This window comes from Aspergillus tanneri (assembly GCF_003426965.1).
Source record: "Aspergillus tanneri strain NIH1004 chromosome Unknown AapTan_1_pilon_pilon_pilon, whole genome shotgun sequence".
Lineage (NCBI taxonomy): Eukaryota > Fungi > Ascomycota > Eurotiomycetes > Eurotiales > Aspergillaceae > Aspergillus > Aspergillus tanneri.
Genome location: NW_022984628.1, coordinates 3,498,234 through 3,514,564, shown reverse-complemented (window position 1 = coordinate 3,514,564; position 16,331 = coordinate 3,498,234). Strand labels below are relative to the sequence as shown.

The 16,331-nt window shown below is 50.8% G+C and overlaps 6 protein-coding genes across 6 annotated transcripts; 3 read left to right on the top strand and 3 right to left on the bottom strand.

The window, feature by feature from the left end:
* Positions 1-376: 376 nt before the first annotated feature.
* ATNIH1004_003145 (putative mitochondrial carrier protein) lies at positions 377-1,799 on the bottom strand (the record flags this gene model as incomplete). The annotated part of the gene is made up of 2 exons (XM_033567825.1): positions 377-1,494; positions 1,556-1,799. 2 exons carry the CDS (start codon positions 1,797-1,799, stop codon positions 377-379), a joined length of 1,362 nt encoding a protein of 453 aa, XP_033429820.1.
* A 491-nt stretch (positions 1,800-2,290) lies between these two features.
* ATNIH1004_003144 (putative F-box protein (Pof7)) lies at positions 2,291-4,003 on the top strand (the record flags this gene model as incomplete). The annotated part of the gene is made up of 2 exons (XM_033567824.1): positions 2,291-2,680; positions 2,753-4,003. The coding sequence occupies 2 exons, from the start codon at positions 2,291-2,293 to the stop codon at positions 4,001-4,003; spliced, it is 1,641 nt and encodes a 546-aa protein (XP_033429819.1).
* Positions 4,004-4,424: 421 nt separating this feature from the next.
* DHR2 (putative ATP-dependent RNA helicase (Hrh1)) lies at positions 4,425-6,975 on the top strand (the record flags this gene model as incomplete). Its single annotated transcript, XM_033567823.1, has 2 exons — positions 4,425-6,560; positions 6,625-6,975. The coding sequence occupies 2 exons, from the start codon at positions 4,425-4,427 to the stop codon at positions 6,973-6,975; spliced, it is 2,487 nt and encodes an 828-aa protein (XP_033429818.1).
* A 1,821-nt stretch (positions 6,976-8,796) lies between these two features.
* ATNIH1004_003142 (uncharacterized protein) lies at positions 8,797-10,653 on the top strand (the record flags this gene model as incomplete). The annotated part of the gene is made up of 1 exon (XM_033567822.1): positions 8,797-10,653. One exon carries the CDS (start codon positions 8,797-8,799, stop codon positions 10,651-10,653), a length of 1,857 nt encoding a protein of 618 aa, XP_033429817.1.
* Positions 10,654-11,168: 515 nt separating this feature from the next.
* Positions 11,169-11,611, bottom strand: ATNIH1004_003141 (uncharacterized protein; the record flags this gene model as incomplete). The annotated part of the gene is made up of 2 exons (XM_033567821.1): positions 11,169-11,492; positions 11,558-11,611. 2 exons carry the CDS (start codon positions 11,609-11,611, stop codon positions 11,169-11,171), a joined length of 378 nt encoding a protein of 125 aa, XP_033429816.1.
* A 2,915-nt stretch (positions 11,612-14,526) lies between these two features.
* On the bottom strand, positions 14,527-15,125 carry RPL30 (60S ribosomal protein eL30; the record flags this gene model as incomplete). The annotated part of the gene is made up of 4 exons (XM_033567820.1): positions 14,527-14,619; positions 14,763-14,879; positions 14,955-14,992; positions 15,053-15,125. 4 exons carry the CDS (start codon positions 15,123-15,125, stop codon positions 14,527-14,529), a joined length of 321 nt encoding a protein of 106 aa, XP_033429815.1.
* Between the last annotated feature and the right edge of the window lie 1,206 nt (positions 15,126-16,331).

Below are 16,331 nucleotides of genomic sequence, written 5' to 3'. Positions count from 1 at the left end.
ATAGTATAGAGGAGAGATGTCCGTCTATTGCAAAAATACACGTATGTACAGAATGCGCAAATGCAGCGCTTTAGGGCAAGAACAATATCACCGCTTTCAGCGGCTATGCTCATAGGAATGTTCAAAGTACAAAGGGCTCTATGGTCTGGGACGCAAGGCGGTATCATGGAGATTAAGCGCAAAGTAAGCAGGCGAAAAGAGAAATCCATGATCAAAAAAAGGATATCAAATGGGAATGACAGAAGGCGGAATGAGGAAATTGGACAGAGGTGGGTTTGTACAAGAATCCAAAAGACAGTCAAGGAGCCGGTGAAGCTGTGGCGGTTGGTCTGGACCGTAAACTAACGTATAAAGGTACTGGTAGCCATCCGGAAGTTCACACAGGGTCGGAGGTTGTCTCTGTAGAGTGGCGTTTCTCGTTCACACCTCGTGCCATTTTCTTTCCTACCTCGTACGTCGAAATCATAATGGCACAAGCGGGTGCCACTTTCAGACACCGCGCAACCCAGCCACGAAAGAGTCCAGCCATGCCCTCCTCACGGAAGATATGCAAGAGAAACTTGGGTAATGGAAACTGCTCCGGATGCAAGGGACTCCGCGACAATGTTCCTCCCTTAGGATGGGGAGTATCATCACCCATGTGCCGGAACACTTGTTGACGCGTTTTCCCCACATCAAATGGAGTGGTAACTAATGCTGCTAGAGACCCTGAGGTCGCGCCCGCAAGGAAACTGTCGAAGAATGTAGGTGTGCCTGGATCATGGGGCAGGATATATTCATGCGACATTTGGCGTGCCTCTAAGAGACATTTCTTGACTTCTTCATAGCCCCACCAATACAATCCGGAGAAAGGCACGTCGCGCCACATCGTCAGCGTCAACCCTCGCCAAAGAGAGCTATAGCCACTGGTCTGAGTCATTTGGTATAAACCTGCGAGAGTAGCCTTGAAATGGCCCGCGCCGGTGCCAGGAGTAGCCTGTAAACGCGTCCGGAACATTTCAATCGGGCTGATAGCGGATGCTGCAGCAATTCTTGCAGATGCTCCCGCCACAAATGGAACGTAGATATCCGGGAAAAATCGTTTGATAGGGCTTCTGCCATCCGATCGCAGCCAGTCGTATCCAGCAAAGTAGATGATATTTGCTGGGATATTCATCATCAACGTCGGGCTCAACCCACGCCAAAGCGTCAACACTCCTTCATTCCGAGCTATTTTCCGCAGCCCGTCCAAGGTCGAGGTGAAGGTCTTGCGCTGGGTTTCTTCCACAGCACAATCCACCACCGAGGGTGACGGAGCGCCTATGGTCCCTGTACCCGGCCCAACCATACATATTTGAGTATTCTGACCAACCCAGAATACCTCTCGACAGCACGCAGTCACCCCTAGGTTCGGAGGCATATTTTTCAGAGGTAGAATTGTTTGGGAGGAGAACGAGGACGTGTTTTTCGTTGACTGGGACTGGAGACGAACTCGCACAACATCAAGCGGTGTCACTGCATATCATACCGGCATTAGTACAAGGTCTGCCTGCCTAGAGGAACGAGAGAGCCTTACCCAACAAAGCCGTTAGGACGCTGCCAGAGGTGGCGGAACCCATACGCTGGGAGAACGAGACATCATCCGTCTTTCCACCGGCAGCCAGAGCAGTGGCAGCTCCCGTTCCAGAAGTAGCCGCCATTGTTGTGTTTTCAAAGCGATTCCATGGCTCTGCTGGGTCCCTTCCGAACCCAACAGCGACAGAATCGTCGTCTGAGCGATATCGGTCTCCAGGTGCAAGACCAGTCCTAAGACCGGACATTCATTCGGCGGGGGGTGAAATAACTGTTGACTAGTGTGTAAGAGTAGGCGCTCGATAGTTTCTTGTTTTAAATCGATATATGTAACATCTACCTCGAGCGCACAGGGTGGTGTAGTGGGGGAAATCCAGAGTCAAGCCAAGCCATGCGTCAGAGTGAAAAAGAACGCTTCGGCTCGGTTGTTGGCGGTGGCGCTCGGGCTAGACCGATTGAGCTAGAGATAAGAAAGCCAAGGCGGGCGCTTCTCCTCTTCCTCTTCCCCGACAAATGCAATAATACGAGATGAGTCGGATGGGTCGTATCGATATGGACAGATGAAGGCTCGACTTTTGTATTCTTTCTCTCAGGGGTTTGTCTTTTATCTTTTTCTTTTTTTTTCAATCCTGTATTCTTTCATTCTTCCCTCTCGCGGAGTTCCAGTCGAGACCTCCCCGTGAACCCGCTTATCAATCAAAAACCGGCTCCATCCGCGACGCCCGCAATCCCTCACAATATGGAGGATAACGCCGAACTTGAGTCATTTCGCCGTCAATGGCGGGAGGAAGTTGCGCGCAGGTCAAAGCAGACTCATCATCAAACGTCACATCCGAAACCATCAGCTTCCTCTATCCAAGCCCGACCAAGCCAGTTCCCTCCCACTCTCCAGGAGACATCTGAACGGAAAGAGATAGAGGAAGTAGGGACCGGAGCACTCGATCAGAGCGAGATTGTTGTTCAAGGGGTCAGTCAATTAAGCTTTGGTACAGCCGATGAAGATGCGTTCCATTCACGAGGGCCCCGGGAAGAGCCCAAATCGGCATTAGAGCACTTCGAACGGGCAGTCGAGAAGGAGGCAGAGGGCAACTTAGGAGACAGTCTACAGCACTACCGTAAAGCTTATCGGGTAAGATATTTGCTTATCATTAAGATGCTGGGGACGTCAGTCTAATCGCTCTTTTTTTTATCGTTCATGCAGTTAGATGCGACAGTTGACAAAACGTATCGCAACAAGCATTTTGCCTGGGCATGGAAGAAGTCAGCCCAAGCTTCTGCCCCTTCAAACAGTGGTGTCCTTCCAAGTCAGCAGCCCAAGGACACTCCTAAAGCTCTACCGACCCCAGAACTCATTGCCTCTTTTGCCAATCTTCCCATTCCGCAGGCGGAACCTATCATAGAGAACACACCTCCGCCTCCATGTCCAATTGCGAAGGTCCCATCCGAAGTGTTGGTAGAGATTCTTAAACATGTTGCCTTGCGGGACCCCGCCACCTTCTTTCGGACTTCGCTAGTCTGTAAGCGCCTGGCGTATCATTTTGCCCATGAACAGCACATTTGGAAGCGACTCTGCCAGGGCCCGGAGTTTGGGTTCAAATCAATGCACTACTCGTTTGCTTGTGATGTTTTCGGCAGGCCTGAATATACTCTCGGTCCACGCTATACGCCTTTCCCGACCTCCGCCTCCGTGCAAATCCCAGAGCCTCTGTCTTCATGGGGAGAAGTATTTCAGATGTTTCCTCGAATTCGCTTTACGGGAATATACATTAGCACAGTCAATTACACCCGTGCAGGTGCAGCCTCGTCGTACCAGAGCGTATCCTGGAATAGTCCGATTCACATAGTAACCTACTATCGGTTCCTACGCTTTTATCCGGATGGATCTGTTATTTCCATGCTGAGCACCGTGGAACCCGTGGATTTGGTTCCACATATCTGCAAGGAGAACGTGATGGCAGCGCGGGCAACCTCTCAGAAGCAGCATCAACGGCAACTCTCCGACGGAGGCACCTCATTATCCGGTGCTCCGGATCCGATCCCCCCTGTTGCTATGGGAGCATTGAAGCAAGCCCAATGGGGCCGCTGGCGTATGGCTCACCCTTCGCCTCATTCTGGAGAGCCGCAAGATGGCAGGCAGACCGACCCGTCCTTGGGTTTCTTATCTTCTTCTGGCAAAGTGTCCCCGGATGATACACTTGATCCCAGGGATATCATCATTGAAACCGAAGGTGTAGGGTCGAAATATATTTATCTTCTATACTTATCCCTTCGGTCATCTACGACGACTCGATCCAATTCCACTGATGCTCCGGCTAATCCGTCAAAAAATACGAAATTGGCCTGGAAAGGACACTGGAGCTACAACAAGCTCACTGACGACTGGGCCGAGTTCAGACTCCGGAATGACCGAGCCTTTGTCTTCCGACGTGTCCGTGGTTGGGGCATAAGCTAATATCTGAGTACTACTGACCACTATCTATAGATTCTGAAGATGAAGGTAGAGGAAGCAGTGCTATATGTCAGGCGGAAATACGGCGTAACGGAGCACTTAGGATATTACAAACCTGGGATCTTTCATGGAATATATCTACAAATACAGAATAGACCTGTAAAGTCAAATCTCACGTGCCAAGTTTCCTCAACCTGTCAACTCTCCAGCATCGAAATATGGCCAATAGTGTCATCCACGCCAAGACCCTTATCGATAAGCCCACCTCAAAAGTTTTCGGGATTTTCTTCAATCACCCCGTCTTGCAGGACAAAGAAAGGCCACAGTAAAAAGAGCGTTGTTGATTTTATTTTTTTTTTTTTATTGTATATACAGCTTTCATTCTACTCGCCCTTTCTGCCTCAGTGTGTTCGCATTAGTTAGAATGCCGGAAAGGGTGCATACGGTCTTCGATGGCTCGGACGAAGCGTCTGTCGCTAAGAAAGAGAAAAGGCCCCCGAACCAGGAGTCTGGTTCTACGAAAAGGAAATCCGCAAATAACAGGGAACCAAAGAAGAAACATAAGAGCGAAAAGCACAAACCTGAAGAATCGACACATGTTCCACGCCAACCGCTGCCCGCCTCGGACGAAGACCATGCACCATCTTCGCAAACCTTCGACGAGAAGGGAGAATCTTCGATTCGCATCGATGGGGAGGGTGGGAAATTGAAAAATGAAAATTTGAAGCAGAAGTCGAAGCAGAAGCCGCTCAAGGACACTAAGCAGAATTTCAACTCGTTGAAGAATAAGGCCAAGGCACTTTATGAACTGCGGAAGAACCTCCCCATCTTTCCCCATGGGAACGAGATCCGGCAATATCTGCGCAAGAATGATGTGATGCTTTTGATTGGTGAAACTGGTAGCGGGAAAAGTACGCAGATTCCACAGTTCCTGGTCGATGAGCAATGGTGTCGGCCGACAAAGACGACTGTCTCCAAGGACGACGGTTCGCTGAAAGAGGTGGACGTCGGAGGATGTATCGCCATCACTCAGCCGAGGCGTGTTGCGGCTATCTCACTGGCAAGACGTGTAGCGGAAGAGATGGGAACTCCCCTTGGATCTTCGTCCCCTGCAAGCAAAGTCGGCTATTCGGTGCGGTTCGATACGTCTACGTCTCCCAGTATGCGAATTAAGTTCCTTACGGAGGGAATGCTGCTGCAGGAGATGTTGCACGACCCATGGCTGACGAAATACAGCGCCATAGTTGTTGATGAAGTACACGAACGCGGCGTTAATGTTGATTTGTTGCTAGGGTTTCTTAGAAATATGGTCACCGGGAAACGGGAGGGAAGAGGTAGCGTGCCGCTCAAGGTTGTGGTGATGAGTGCCACAGTCGATATGGAAAGCCTGCTTGGTTTTTTCAACGAGGGGTACGAGGCTCAACGCTCGAATGGCGAAAATCAAGACAGCACGACACAGGAGGGTGCTTCGCTATCGAATAGCACCTCCGAAAAGCGAGCCAATGATGATATTGCTGTCTGCCATATCAAAGGCCGTCAGTTCCCGGTGAAGACGATCTTCTCCTCAGAACCGGTGCACGACTTTGTCGATGCGGCTCTCAAGGTCATTTTCCAGATTCATTACAAGGAACCCATGCCGGGTGACATTCTGGTTTTCCTGACTGGACAGGAGACAGTCGAGGCGCTGGAACACCTGGTGAATGAGTATGCTGTTGGTATGGATCCCGCCCTGCCCAAGGTGCTGGTTCTTCCTCTTTTTGCCGCTCTTCCTCAGGCGGCTCAGCAGCGAGTGTTCATGCCGGCGCCCCCTCGGACTCGTAAAATCATTCTGGCCACCAACATTGCTGAAACATCCGTTACTGTGTCCGGGGTGCGATTTGTGGTCGACTGCGGGAAAGCCAAGATCAAGCATTTCCGTACTCGTCTCGGGTTGGATTCGTTGTTGGTCAAGCCCATCTCCAAGTCGGCGGCCATCCAGCGTAAAGGTCGTGCCGGACGAGAGGCCCCCGGGCAGTGTTACCGACTCTACACCGAAAAGGACTACCTTTCTCTCGATGAAGTCAATACGCCGGAGATCCTGCGATGTGATCTGAGCCAAGCCCTGCTTAACATGAAGGCTCGCGGTGTCGACAACGTTATGGGCTTCCCATTCCTCACGAGACCCCCGCGAGAGGCTTTGGAAAAGGCGCTGCTGCAGTTATTAAGTATTGACGCTTTGGACGACTCTGGCAAAATCAGCCCAGTTGGGGCACACATCGCCAAGCTGCCTCTAACGCCGACATTGGGTCGCGTCCTTCTTGCGGCGTCCGAGCATGGCGCCGACACTCTGTTGGACGTGATCGATATCATCTCCTGTCTCAGTGTGGAGAACATCTTCCTGAACACGATATCCGAAGAAAAGAAAGAAGAGGCTGAAAAAGCCCGACGCGATCTCTATCGAAGAGAAGGCGATCATCTCACCATGCTTGCCACGGTGCGAGCGTACGCGGCCGAAAACACGGACCGAAAGGCATGGGCCGAGAGACACATGGTGTCGCATCGGGCCATGCAGTCTGTAATGGTGAGTGAGGCCATTATTTGAATCATAGGGAATTTGTCTTGCTAACCACCGATTGATTCTGTAGGATGTACGAAAACAACTCACCACCCAATGCCGACAGGCGAAACTTCTCCCGGCACCCAGCGATTCCCGGGGAGGCAGTAATAATTCTATTATCCGCGAGCCGTCGCCCGTCGCCATCTTAAAGAGCTTCCTCCGTGGGTTTGCGACCAACACCGCACGGTTGGTCCCGGATGGCAGCTTTCGGACGGTAGCAGGCAATCAAACCGTGGCAATCCACCCATCGAGCGTACTCTTTGGCAAGAAGGTCGAGGCAATCTTATACAACGAGTTCGTGTTTACCAATCGCAGCTACGCGAGAGGAGTAAGCGCGGTGCAGATGGACTGGATTGGAGAAGCATTGACCGGACAGTGACATTTGTTCTATCATACCCATTTTGTACGTTTATCTTTTAGAGTAGAGTAGACCTTTATACCCAACACGTTCTGTATGGTGCTACTAGTCCCAGGTTTCGAGTAAGCGACCTAGTAATCAAGACATCCTCCTAGGCTTTTCTATCACAGGCTTTATCCAACTGCCATTTCCACTGGCGTCCTAGGACTCGAGCTGTCATCTCGGCGCTAGCCCATCTTCTCCTCGAGACTGTGCGCTGTGCATTGATTCCCCGCACACCAAGAGACCCTCTCAGTGTCCAATACTCTCGACAATTCCGCGAACGATCTATCTAGCTGTATTCTCCAACAGTGCCAAACCAGCACACTTCTCCATTTTTATCCCAACGACGATGCTGGGGACAAGGGAAGAGTGGTCCATGTGACCGGAAGTCCTGCCGTTGGATTCTTCCTCGGATCCAAGGGCAATTGCGACCTGGTGGAAGAACAGCGGAAATACCGCATCCTACGTCGTCTTCGGTCGATGACCAGCATATTATCGATACGGCGGGCGATGGACAGCCTATGATAGATACAACTGCTCGGGATCGTTTGGAGATGATAGCGACCGCGATCCAGTCTCCGGGATGCAGTCTTAATCCCTTTGATCCGTCTGTATGTGGGATTTATATTTACATTTACTTGGTATTGTGATCGACAGGGCAGGTCTAACTGTATGTAATAATATCTAGGCGCTGAATTTTCAGAACTGGATGGAGGATTGCATCCAAGGGCTTGTTAGGGAAGGATACGTTGGTGACAGCGCTGTCTCGGTGGTTCAAAATGCCCCAAGGTTGCTATAAAGGAGGTCACTTTAGAATGCTCGTGTACAGGTAGGTTTATCTTAGTCGCTGTGGATTCTGGATAGTGTATTATGACTAATGGATAGGACGATATCTGATGCTGATTATCATCAGGATGGACCGGTGGGAGTGGACCCTGAATAACCGTATGATCTCCCTGATATGAATCCGGACTCCGACGTATCGATCTGAATCTCTGAAACTCCTGGCAAATGACGTGTCATAAACTTATGATGGAAACGCAGTCCGACACGTCAACAGGAGCGGTCACGTGGCGGGTCATTATCCGATGGGATCTTCTTTCTTCTCGACATGCTCCGTAAAGTTACTCAATACTCAATACTCAATACTCGGAGTATATATCTAGCAGGATAGGGGCCTGTCAGACGGACAGAAGCTGACGAGAGAATCCCCTTGGGGTGTTCTTGTCATAATATATGTACGTATCCGTATATTTTATTGGCCCCTTTATCTCCATCCGTATCAATCAAAGTCCAGTCGATCAGCCGTTCCAGACTGTCGGCTGACGATTCGCATCATCAGATCCTACTCCGTACTGCTCAGCCGGTTTTATGTTCCAACCAAGCCAGTGGGTGTCGCAAAAAGTCATCGTGATGTTTTGACTTTTTTGAGCTCGTTACAGTAGCCTTGTTCCGTTCTTCGGAGGACGTCATTTTCATCATTCTAAGCTCATCCGCCCGCCGCACTCTGGTTGGATCCCATCGCATCGCATCGCCACCACGTATCCAATCTCTCCTTTGTACCTGGCTTCGTTTCCATTTCCTTTTCTCTGGGTCTTGCGAATAGATCTTGATTCGTCCCAGTGCTGTCCCCCTCTTCACCCGCCTCGTCCCTTTTCACCGCATTTGTTGGGTCCGTTCCCCATCCGTTTTCAGCCCACGCGGGGGAGGATCCACCGCGATCGCTGAGTCCGCTCTTATCTTTCGAATCATCCATCTCATCTCTCGCTCCAACCACCACCCAACGCTCTCATCCAACTCATGGCGTTTCGTTTACCATCACAGGCCCCGCGCCGTCAACGCTCCTACTCCGCCACTTTACCTCCTGCGCTAGACCCTGCATCCAGCCTCTCGCAACCTCCTGGATACGAATCCACCGAATGGGTGCTCTTCTCCCCGACTCAGCCCTCCACCACCGCCCGCACTCACACGACCTCCACTGAACGTACCCAACGGACAGCGGGGGTCTCTCGTCTCAGTGATTTTGGCTCCTTCGGTACGCCGACCCGGTCGGCGTGGGATCAGGACAATGATGATGTGGAGGAGGAGGAGGAGAATGACGCTCTTGAAGAGCCCTTAGACGAGGACGGAACGGAGCTGGATAGCTTGGACGATGGCCTACACGCTTTTCGAGCCCCGTCTTTAAACATAGATCAGGAGTCTGCAGCCAGGCTTGACCAAGGAGCTCCAGCCCATCTGCCGGCTCATGACGGGTTAGGGAGTTTCCAAGCGTCGAGTCAGGTGGTGCAGGAACAGCTATGGCAGTACGAACAGTACAATCCTTCACGGAGACATGAACTCACACCGAGACGACGTTCGAGTGTCCAGCGGCATTTGGACTCTATCGCAAATGAGGAACAGATCGACGTTGAGCGCGAACGATGGCAACGGATTGAAAAGTGGAGAATGGACCAGAGCCGGGCCCTCTTGCAGGAAATCGAGAGAGAGACGCGTAGGCGCCGTAACAGCCGCGTGAGCTACATGAGTGATCAGGCTGTTCCCCAAAGTGAAGCACCAGGTGTGCAGGAAGGCGTCCCGGAGACGCCCAAGGAGTGTATTTCGCCGTCGGTAGAATTGGACGACCGCGAGGACGAGTCTCTCTGGCGCCGTATCACCCGGAAGGTCATTCGGGACTTGATCGGCATTGATGATTCGTTACTGTCCGTCCTCTTCGGAGAGTCTCTGCCCATCGAGAATGAAGAGAAGCCGACGTCGGCCGGAACAGATCCCGCCACGAGTATGGACGAGACGCTGAAAAGGGAGCTGGACTCTGTACCTGATGACCACGGCCTGTGGCAATCCAAGCTCCTCCAACGCATTGCACACGAACTGGGAGTCCTAGTCCACCAGCTGTGTGAACACCCCGGTGCTTTTACAACCTACCTGACCCTGTCCCAAGAGATCCCCGGCCAATACGCTGGGATGCCTCTCGGACGCCTGCTGGAAGAGGGCAGTGCACAACCTCAGTCGGCATCGGCGGACCTACCAGCTTCAACAGTTTCCACCAATGACCGTGATTCGGTGCTATCGCCCCAGTTCTCTCCCACTCTTCGGGAACCCAGCGGTCGGGAGCATGCTGCCCAGTGGGGTATTGAGGAAGATGGCCCGAGCCGGCTCGCTAGCAACTCTGGTGCGGACCCGTTGTCCGAGTCGGCACGCATTCAACAAGAGAAGGAGTACTGGGAGCGCGAACTCGATGTGATGATGGTCTTCCGCTATCTCCGGAGCCGCTTTAGCCGTCGGAACAGCAATGCCGATATGCACCACGCTGTCCCGCGTCGACCGTCGCAGGATGCTTCCCTTCGCGCGGCGATCATCCGGCAGCACCATCCGCTCGTTGCACGGGCACACTCGCGCTCACAGGCACAGATCCGGCGTCAATCCCAGTACTCCACAAGCTACAGTGGCGCGGTGGGAGTGTCATCGCCGCTCCTACGTCAACAATTCCGTCGTCCTAGCTCCAGCTGTGCCAGCCAAAGCGCAAAGCTATCAGCTATTTCGAGCCGCCGAACTCTCACTGGTTCCAGTCGGAACTACTGGGACATCGGCGGTAGCGTGGACAGTGGAAGTGCCATTGCGCCTGTTGGGGCCGGAATGGGATCGTGGGGGGACGTCTAATGCCTATGCAATGGATATACATATTGTTTGCATGCTGGCCATCAACGTATATAATTATAAACCCTGTCCTCGCCAGACAAGGAGTCTCTGGTGTTACTTACTACAGCATGATCGTCTTCTATCTTGTATTCGGTTGTGATTATTGTCACACTCTTCTCGGTTCAGATTTTGATAGTCTTGATATACATACATATACAGGATATTTCTGAAACAATAAATGTCTTTGACTATTTTCATCCTCATAGCCCTTGACTCCTCTCTTCACTGTGGATCGTATCGTGCTTGAATTTTCATCAATGGAATGGTCCGATAGATCACAGTTTCCCCTTGGGCAATCCGTCCTGTTCGTCCCAACAGGCATCTGAGCAACTCGAAACGCCTCCTCGGACATCCTAATTCCCTCCGCATCGGAATGTCGACTCTTATATCCCCTCCAAAACCGCTCATCCTCCAACCAACGTCGAAACCATCTCTGAACCCAATCCCCGCCGACCTTAGCACACCAGTCCACCCTCTCAAACACACACCACATTATGCCCCCCCTCCGACAACACAGCCTTCTCAACCATACCCTTATCTACTCCACCGTTCCCTCCGACCCCGACCCCCGACTCCCTTATCTTCGTATCCTGCGCCTCACCGGGCGAGAAAAAACTCCGTCCACCAAACACCCAGAACACGCTCGGTCGTAGGAACGGTAGATTCCGAATTGCGGCCCAGCACTCCGTTCTCGAAAAGAGATACGGTTGTTCGCGCTGCACATCCCAGTCCGCGAGGAGGAGTCGATCGAGGTCCTCTGGTCCGAGTTTCGGGGTGGAATAGTTCCACGCTTCCTGGTGCTTGGTTGTGGTTAGCGTCACGGCTGTTGAGGATAACGTGGGATCTTTCGACGGATTGTACAGACGCGTGGGAACATCGCGAAGTCCATATCGTAGTTATCGATCTCGGACTCGTGCATCCCAGGTGAGGATACTCTTGTTGAGTGAGTTGGTCGCTTGGGCGTGCGAGTCCCAGATGTCTCGACGGCAACTGGATATCATGGATGGGTTGGGGCCGTCGAATGCTGCAGAGAGGATCACCGGTTCGAAGAGGATTAGGGTGGATAGTAATCGTGGATGAATTATGGAGAGGTTGACTCTATTTTATACTAGTCCAACTGAATAGCACACAGAACTGCCTAGTCACTTTCGCAGAAATATCAACCCACAGTTGTACACACCCCATACTATGCGCCACGCCGATGATCGGACGGGGAATCCGATCACGAAAATGATTGACCATGTGTAGAAGATCGCGCGAATGGTCATTCTAACTGACTATTTATTCATCCAGTCAGTCAGTCAGCAGTACACAGCACTCTCTATGCATATATGTATGTGCATATACCCTGATCTCCCTGAACCCCCTCATTCAAAACACCACCTACACCCTGATTCGCAGAATAAGCGACCCAAATAGCCCGCAGCGGAACCCCCTGTTTCCTTAATTGACGGTAGAGTTCTTCCCAGAGCGGTTCGTAGATTTCCTTTGGAGATGCGTTCCCTGGGACTCCGATGATTGTGATTGCATTCTCGGGGACCACCCCATCAGGCTGCTCAATAGTGGTGTATTGTCTGATGGACAGTTGGATGACAGTCTCCTGATGGCCTTGGATACTCTTGGGTATTCTCGAATGTGTTGGCCTGGGATGCTTATCTGAAAGGAATGGCAATTTCAACAATGAATGAGCGGTTCTTCCCTTTCAGCATTGCTAGTTCATTGGGTCTACAGTAGCAAGTGCCAGGAAATACAAGGATTAAAGCTATCACCAAGGTAAATCGGAGCCTCCACCTGTTAGGCTACCATATACCGAACTACTAAACATTGTAGTGCATATGACATAGCAGTGTATGACTGGTAAGAAACTAAGAAGCTCAGGTCCATCCATGCTCATTGTCGGTCATTTTCTAACACGAAGTGGAGTCACACAATAGCAATGGTGATGAAAGACATGGACCTGTACGTGTCCATTAGATATTTATCTTAGTTGAATACTAAGACATTAGTAGAATACATGGGGACCTTTCTATCAGGTACATTCTTCGAGCAGATTACTGAACCTGGCAGATAAGATCTAGAATCGAATATCGGGCCTATATCCTACTTTTACAGTACGGAGTGGCACGCAGAAGACGAGGAAATCCATGATATTCAACTCCGCCTGCGTGAGGACACTAAATGACACATCATAGCGAAAAACAAAACAGTCGTGGGAAACAGGATGGGATATGAAAGATCTCGAAATGTCTTTTTTGTTTTCACGTCCTAACGCTAATCATGCCATTTACGCCTGAGAGAAGTTCTCATACGCTTCGGGGAATCGCTTCATGTTCTGCTCAATGAGACCGTGGCCACGCAGGAACTGCACGTAGGCACCATCCTGCTTGAGCTTGCCCTCCTGGCGGAGCTGGACGTACTCCTCGCGGCGAACGGGGGTGAAGCCCCAGTTCTTGGAGACAATGATCTTTTGGCGACCAGGGAACTTGTACATGGAACGGCGGAGAGCCTCGATGGCGGCAGCACGGTTGGCGTCACGGGTGCGGACGGACAGGATGATCTGGCCAATGTTCACACGAGCAACGGTACCCTGGGGCTTACCGAAGGCACCACGCATACCGGTCTGGAGACGATCGGCTCCGGCGCACGACAACATCTTGTTGATACGGATGACGTGGAAGGGGTGCACACGGACACGAAGGTGGAAACCTTCCTTACCGGTGATCTTGACGAGGTACCTAACGAGAAACTCCGGTTAGCTTTTCAATTCATTTCAAGCCGGATTCCTGCTTCTGCGACGCAATCCGTGTTCTGAGGGGATCGACATACTTGTTGGCACAAATACGGGCGGCTTCGAGAGCCTCAGAGGAGAGCTGCTCGTACTCGTTGGAGACCAAGTGCACACACAGAGGGAAGTCATCGACATTGGCCTTCTTACGTCCCAGATCGAAGATACGAATCTTGGGGTCGGGAACACCACGGTTAAACCGGGACTTAGGGTAAGGCTGTAAGAGGCATAATGTCAGCCCATCAATCAAATACAGTAAAAAAAAAAAAAAATATCCATCCAACACAAGCAGATCAACTGATCACCACATGATCCTCGCTATTCTTTGGTGGCCTGCTTTATTCAGACGTGGTCGAGCTCCCCACAAGCGAGATCCCGATATCCAAATCCACAGAACAGAAAGTATGGGATGAAAAATAAAAAAGCCGTATCCAACGATCGCACGCACCTTGTTCTTGCAGTAGCGGTAACATCTCGCGGGGCGACGTGCCATTTTGACAGCTGGAAATGACCTGGCTGCACTTCCTGCGAACGATGGGGTTGTCGAAAAAAGGGTGGTGTCGAGAGTCAAAAGGGAAGGGATTCTTTGGGCGCGGGCACTTTCGACGTTGATTTCCAAGCAACGCCCGCTAACGAGTGGCAAAAGCCCTAAGCCCTAGCCTCTGCACCAATCACCAACTGCCGTCTGCGTCGTGGATTTGTCAGATCATCAGCATTACCGTACGGGTTAGTATTGGTAATAAATTCTTCTAGGTAATGCTGTGATCTTGTTTCTGATAGCAGGGAAACGGTGCAATTATAACCCGTTCGGTCAAGATATGAATAGCCTAAGGCTGAGGATGTCTTGCGTCTGTTACCCCGATCGCATCACTCTACCATGTCAACTACATATATTACTACAGTATATTCACCCAGAAGTGTATTCAGATACCCATACTAAGAGACGGAAATTTTCTTGCATTATCTAACATATCATATACCCTACTGTATGTATACATCAGGGCATTTTTTCATGCGGACATAGCAGAATTTTGTCGTCCCTTACACCCTTACTGGGTGTTAAGAATGTCCGAGTCACCAGCATCCAAGACGGTCATGGTGGAGCAGCGGAACAGCTTACCGCAGGCGGTTCCCAGTTCAATCTGATTACGGACAGAAGTTAGCTATCATGACCCTCCAAAGCCTATAGATGCGGCTTCTTCTCAGGGTGGCTCCCCGAGCAACCCCCCTCCCTGGGAGGTCGCCGCGAGTGAGGGGAGAAGAATACGCATTCGGAGTCACTTACGTTGTTGCCAGAGAAGTGGTGAACGGGAGCCTTGGCGAGCATGGCATAGTACTCGAGCTCACTCTTGCGGAGAGGGGGGGTGTTGGCAGCAATGATGACAAGCTTGGCCTTGCCGGACTTTTCAAGTATGAAGATCAGCAAATCGCTCGCTTATTCCTTTTGCAGGTCGTTTATTGCAAGAGAAATACTCACACGAAGGGTCTTGATAGTAGACTTATAGCCAAGGGTGACTGGAGAAGCAATATGTTAGTGTCCTTCCATATACCAAAAAAAGATATATATCAGCGCACCCTTTCCGGACTTCATCACAAGCGCCAGGCGCGAGTTGATGGTATCACCAGTCTTCTTGTTCTTAGGGGCCATCTCTGCGCTAGGTTGAACCTAAAGTTCTTCGGGATAAAAAGGCGAGGATGTAGTGTAAAATTCGCGCTCCGGCCGTGATGAGGATGGTTAAGAAAATTCCGGTGATCTTTTGCTGTAAATTCGTTTGTGGGCCGAGCTAGTGTCGGTCCGCCTTTTATCCGTGAATATGCTGAATCATCACTTGATCTGTTTCCGGTATGTTTATATTACCTAAGCAGTTACCTCATCAGCCACATCATCGGGCCTTGATGGTGTATTTTTACCAAAGTTTTACATCGATCCAGCCTTGGGCAGTGTACAGTACCAACCTTCCCTTATGCGCAGCACCTCAAGTTGATGCATTGGACCCAGGATTCCCCGAAAAAAATAATCTCAAGTATCGTTAGACTATCGCAGACGTGGTGCAGTTTCAGGTTTATCTGGTATCCATTACGAAGAGGCAAATCCGTGATTGAACAGCCTTCCAGTTAATTTCTGTTCTTACCTATGTCTCGGGCTGACAGATGGCGAGATCCTGCATGCCGCAAGGAAGCATGAAAGGAGGTCTATCCTGCAGTGCTATATATATCACTTATCCTAACCTCCAAGTAAATACTGTGGCTTCTTGAGCTCCTTAAAGTGTGTCCGTGGCAGCTGTACATTTAATCAGAGGCGGGATATTCTCCGATAGAGGGGCCGATTCTCAAAGTTTACAAGAGCCTTCAGCCCCCATGATTTAAACACGAAGGACCGTTCGTACTCGGGAGTTCAACCTGCATGATTTGGTTTAGAAATAGAGTAGTGAGTGCATTGGACGCATGTTGTTTGCCTTAATGCTAGCGCAGTTCGGCTTGGGAAATTCCCAGAGCAACGGGCGTAATAGTGCCGTTTCCATACGGATTTTCCACCTCAGGTGGGGAATGGCACGGTAATAATATACCTAATAAGAAGCCCACCCCCAGGTTAACGTCCTCATGGTGGTCGGAATTGTATCCCTCACTTGTTACTGCATCGTTTCCTACTATTTGTTTTTATTCTGCTTTCTTGTCGTCCTTGCCGGTTGCTCTGGTCGAGATCCTTTGTGGCGTGGCTAGTCTGATCTGGTCTACTTATTTGTCTTCGTCCGCCAGCTAGCTAACTAACCTATTCTCTTCTAAACTTTCCCCCACTACGGTAGTAGTGTCCGCTGTTTGACCGCTACTAACGACTTCGTACTATATGCGTCGG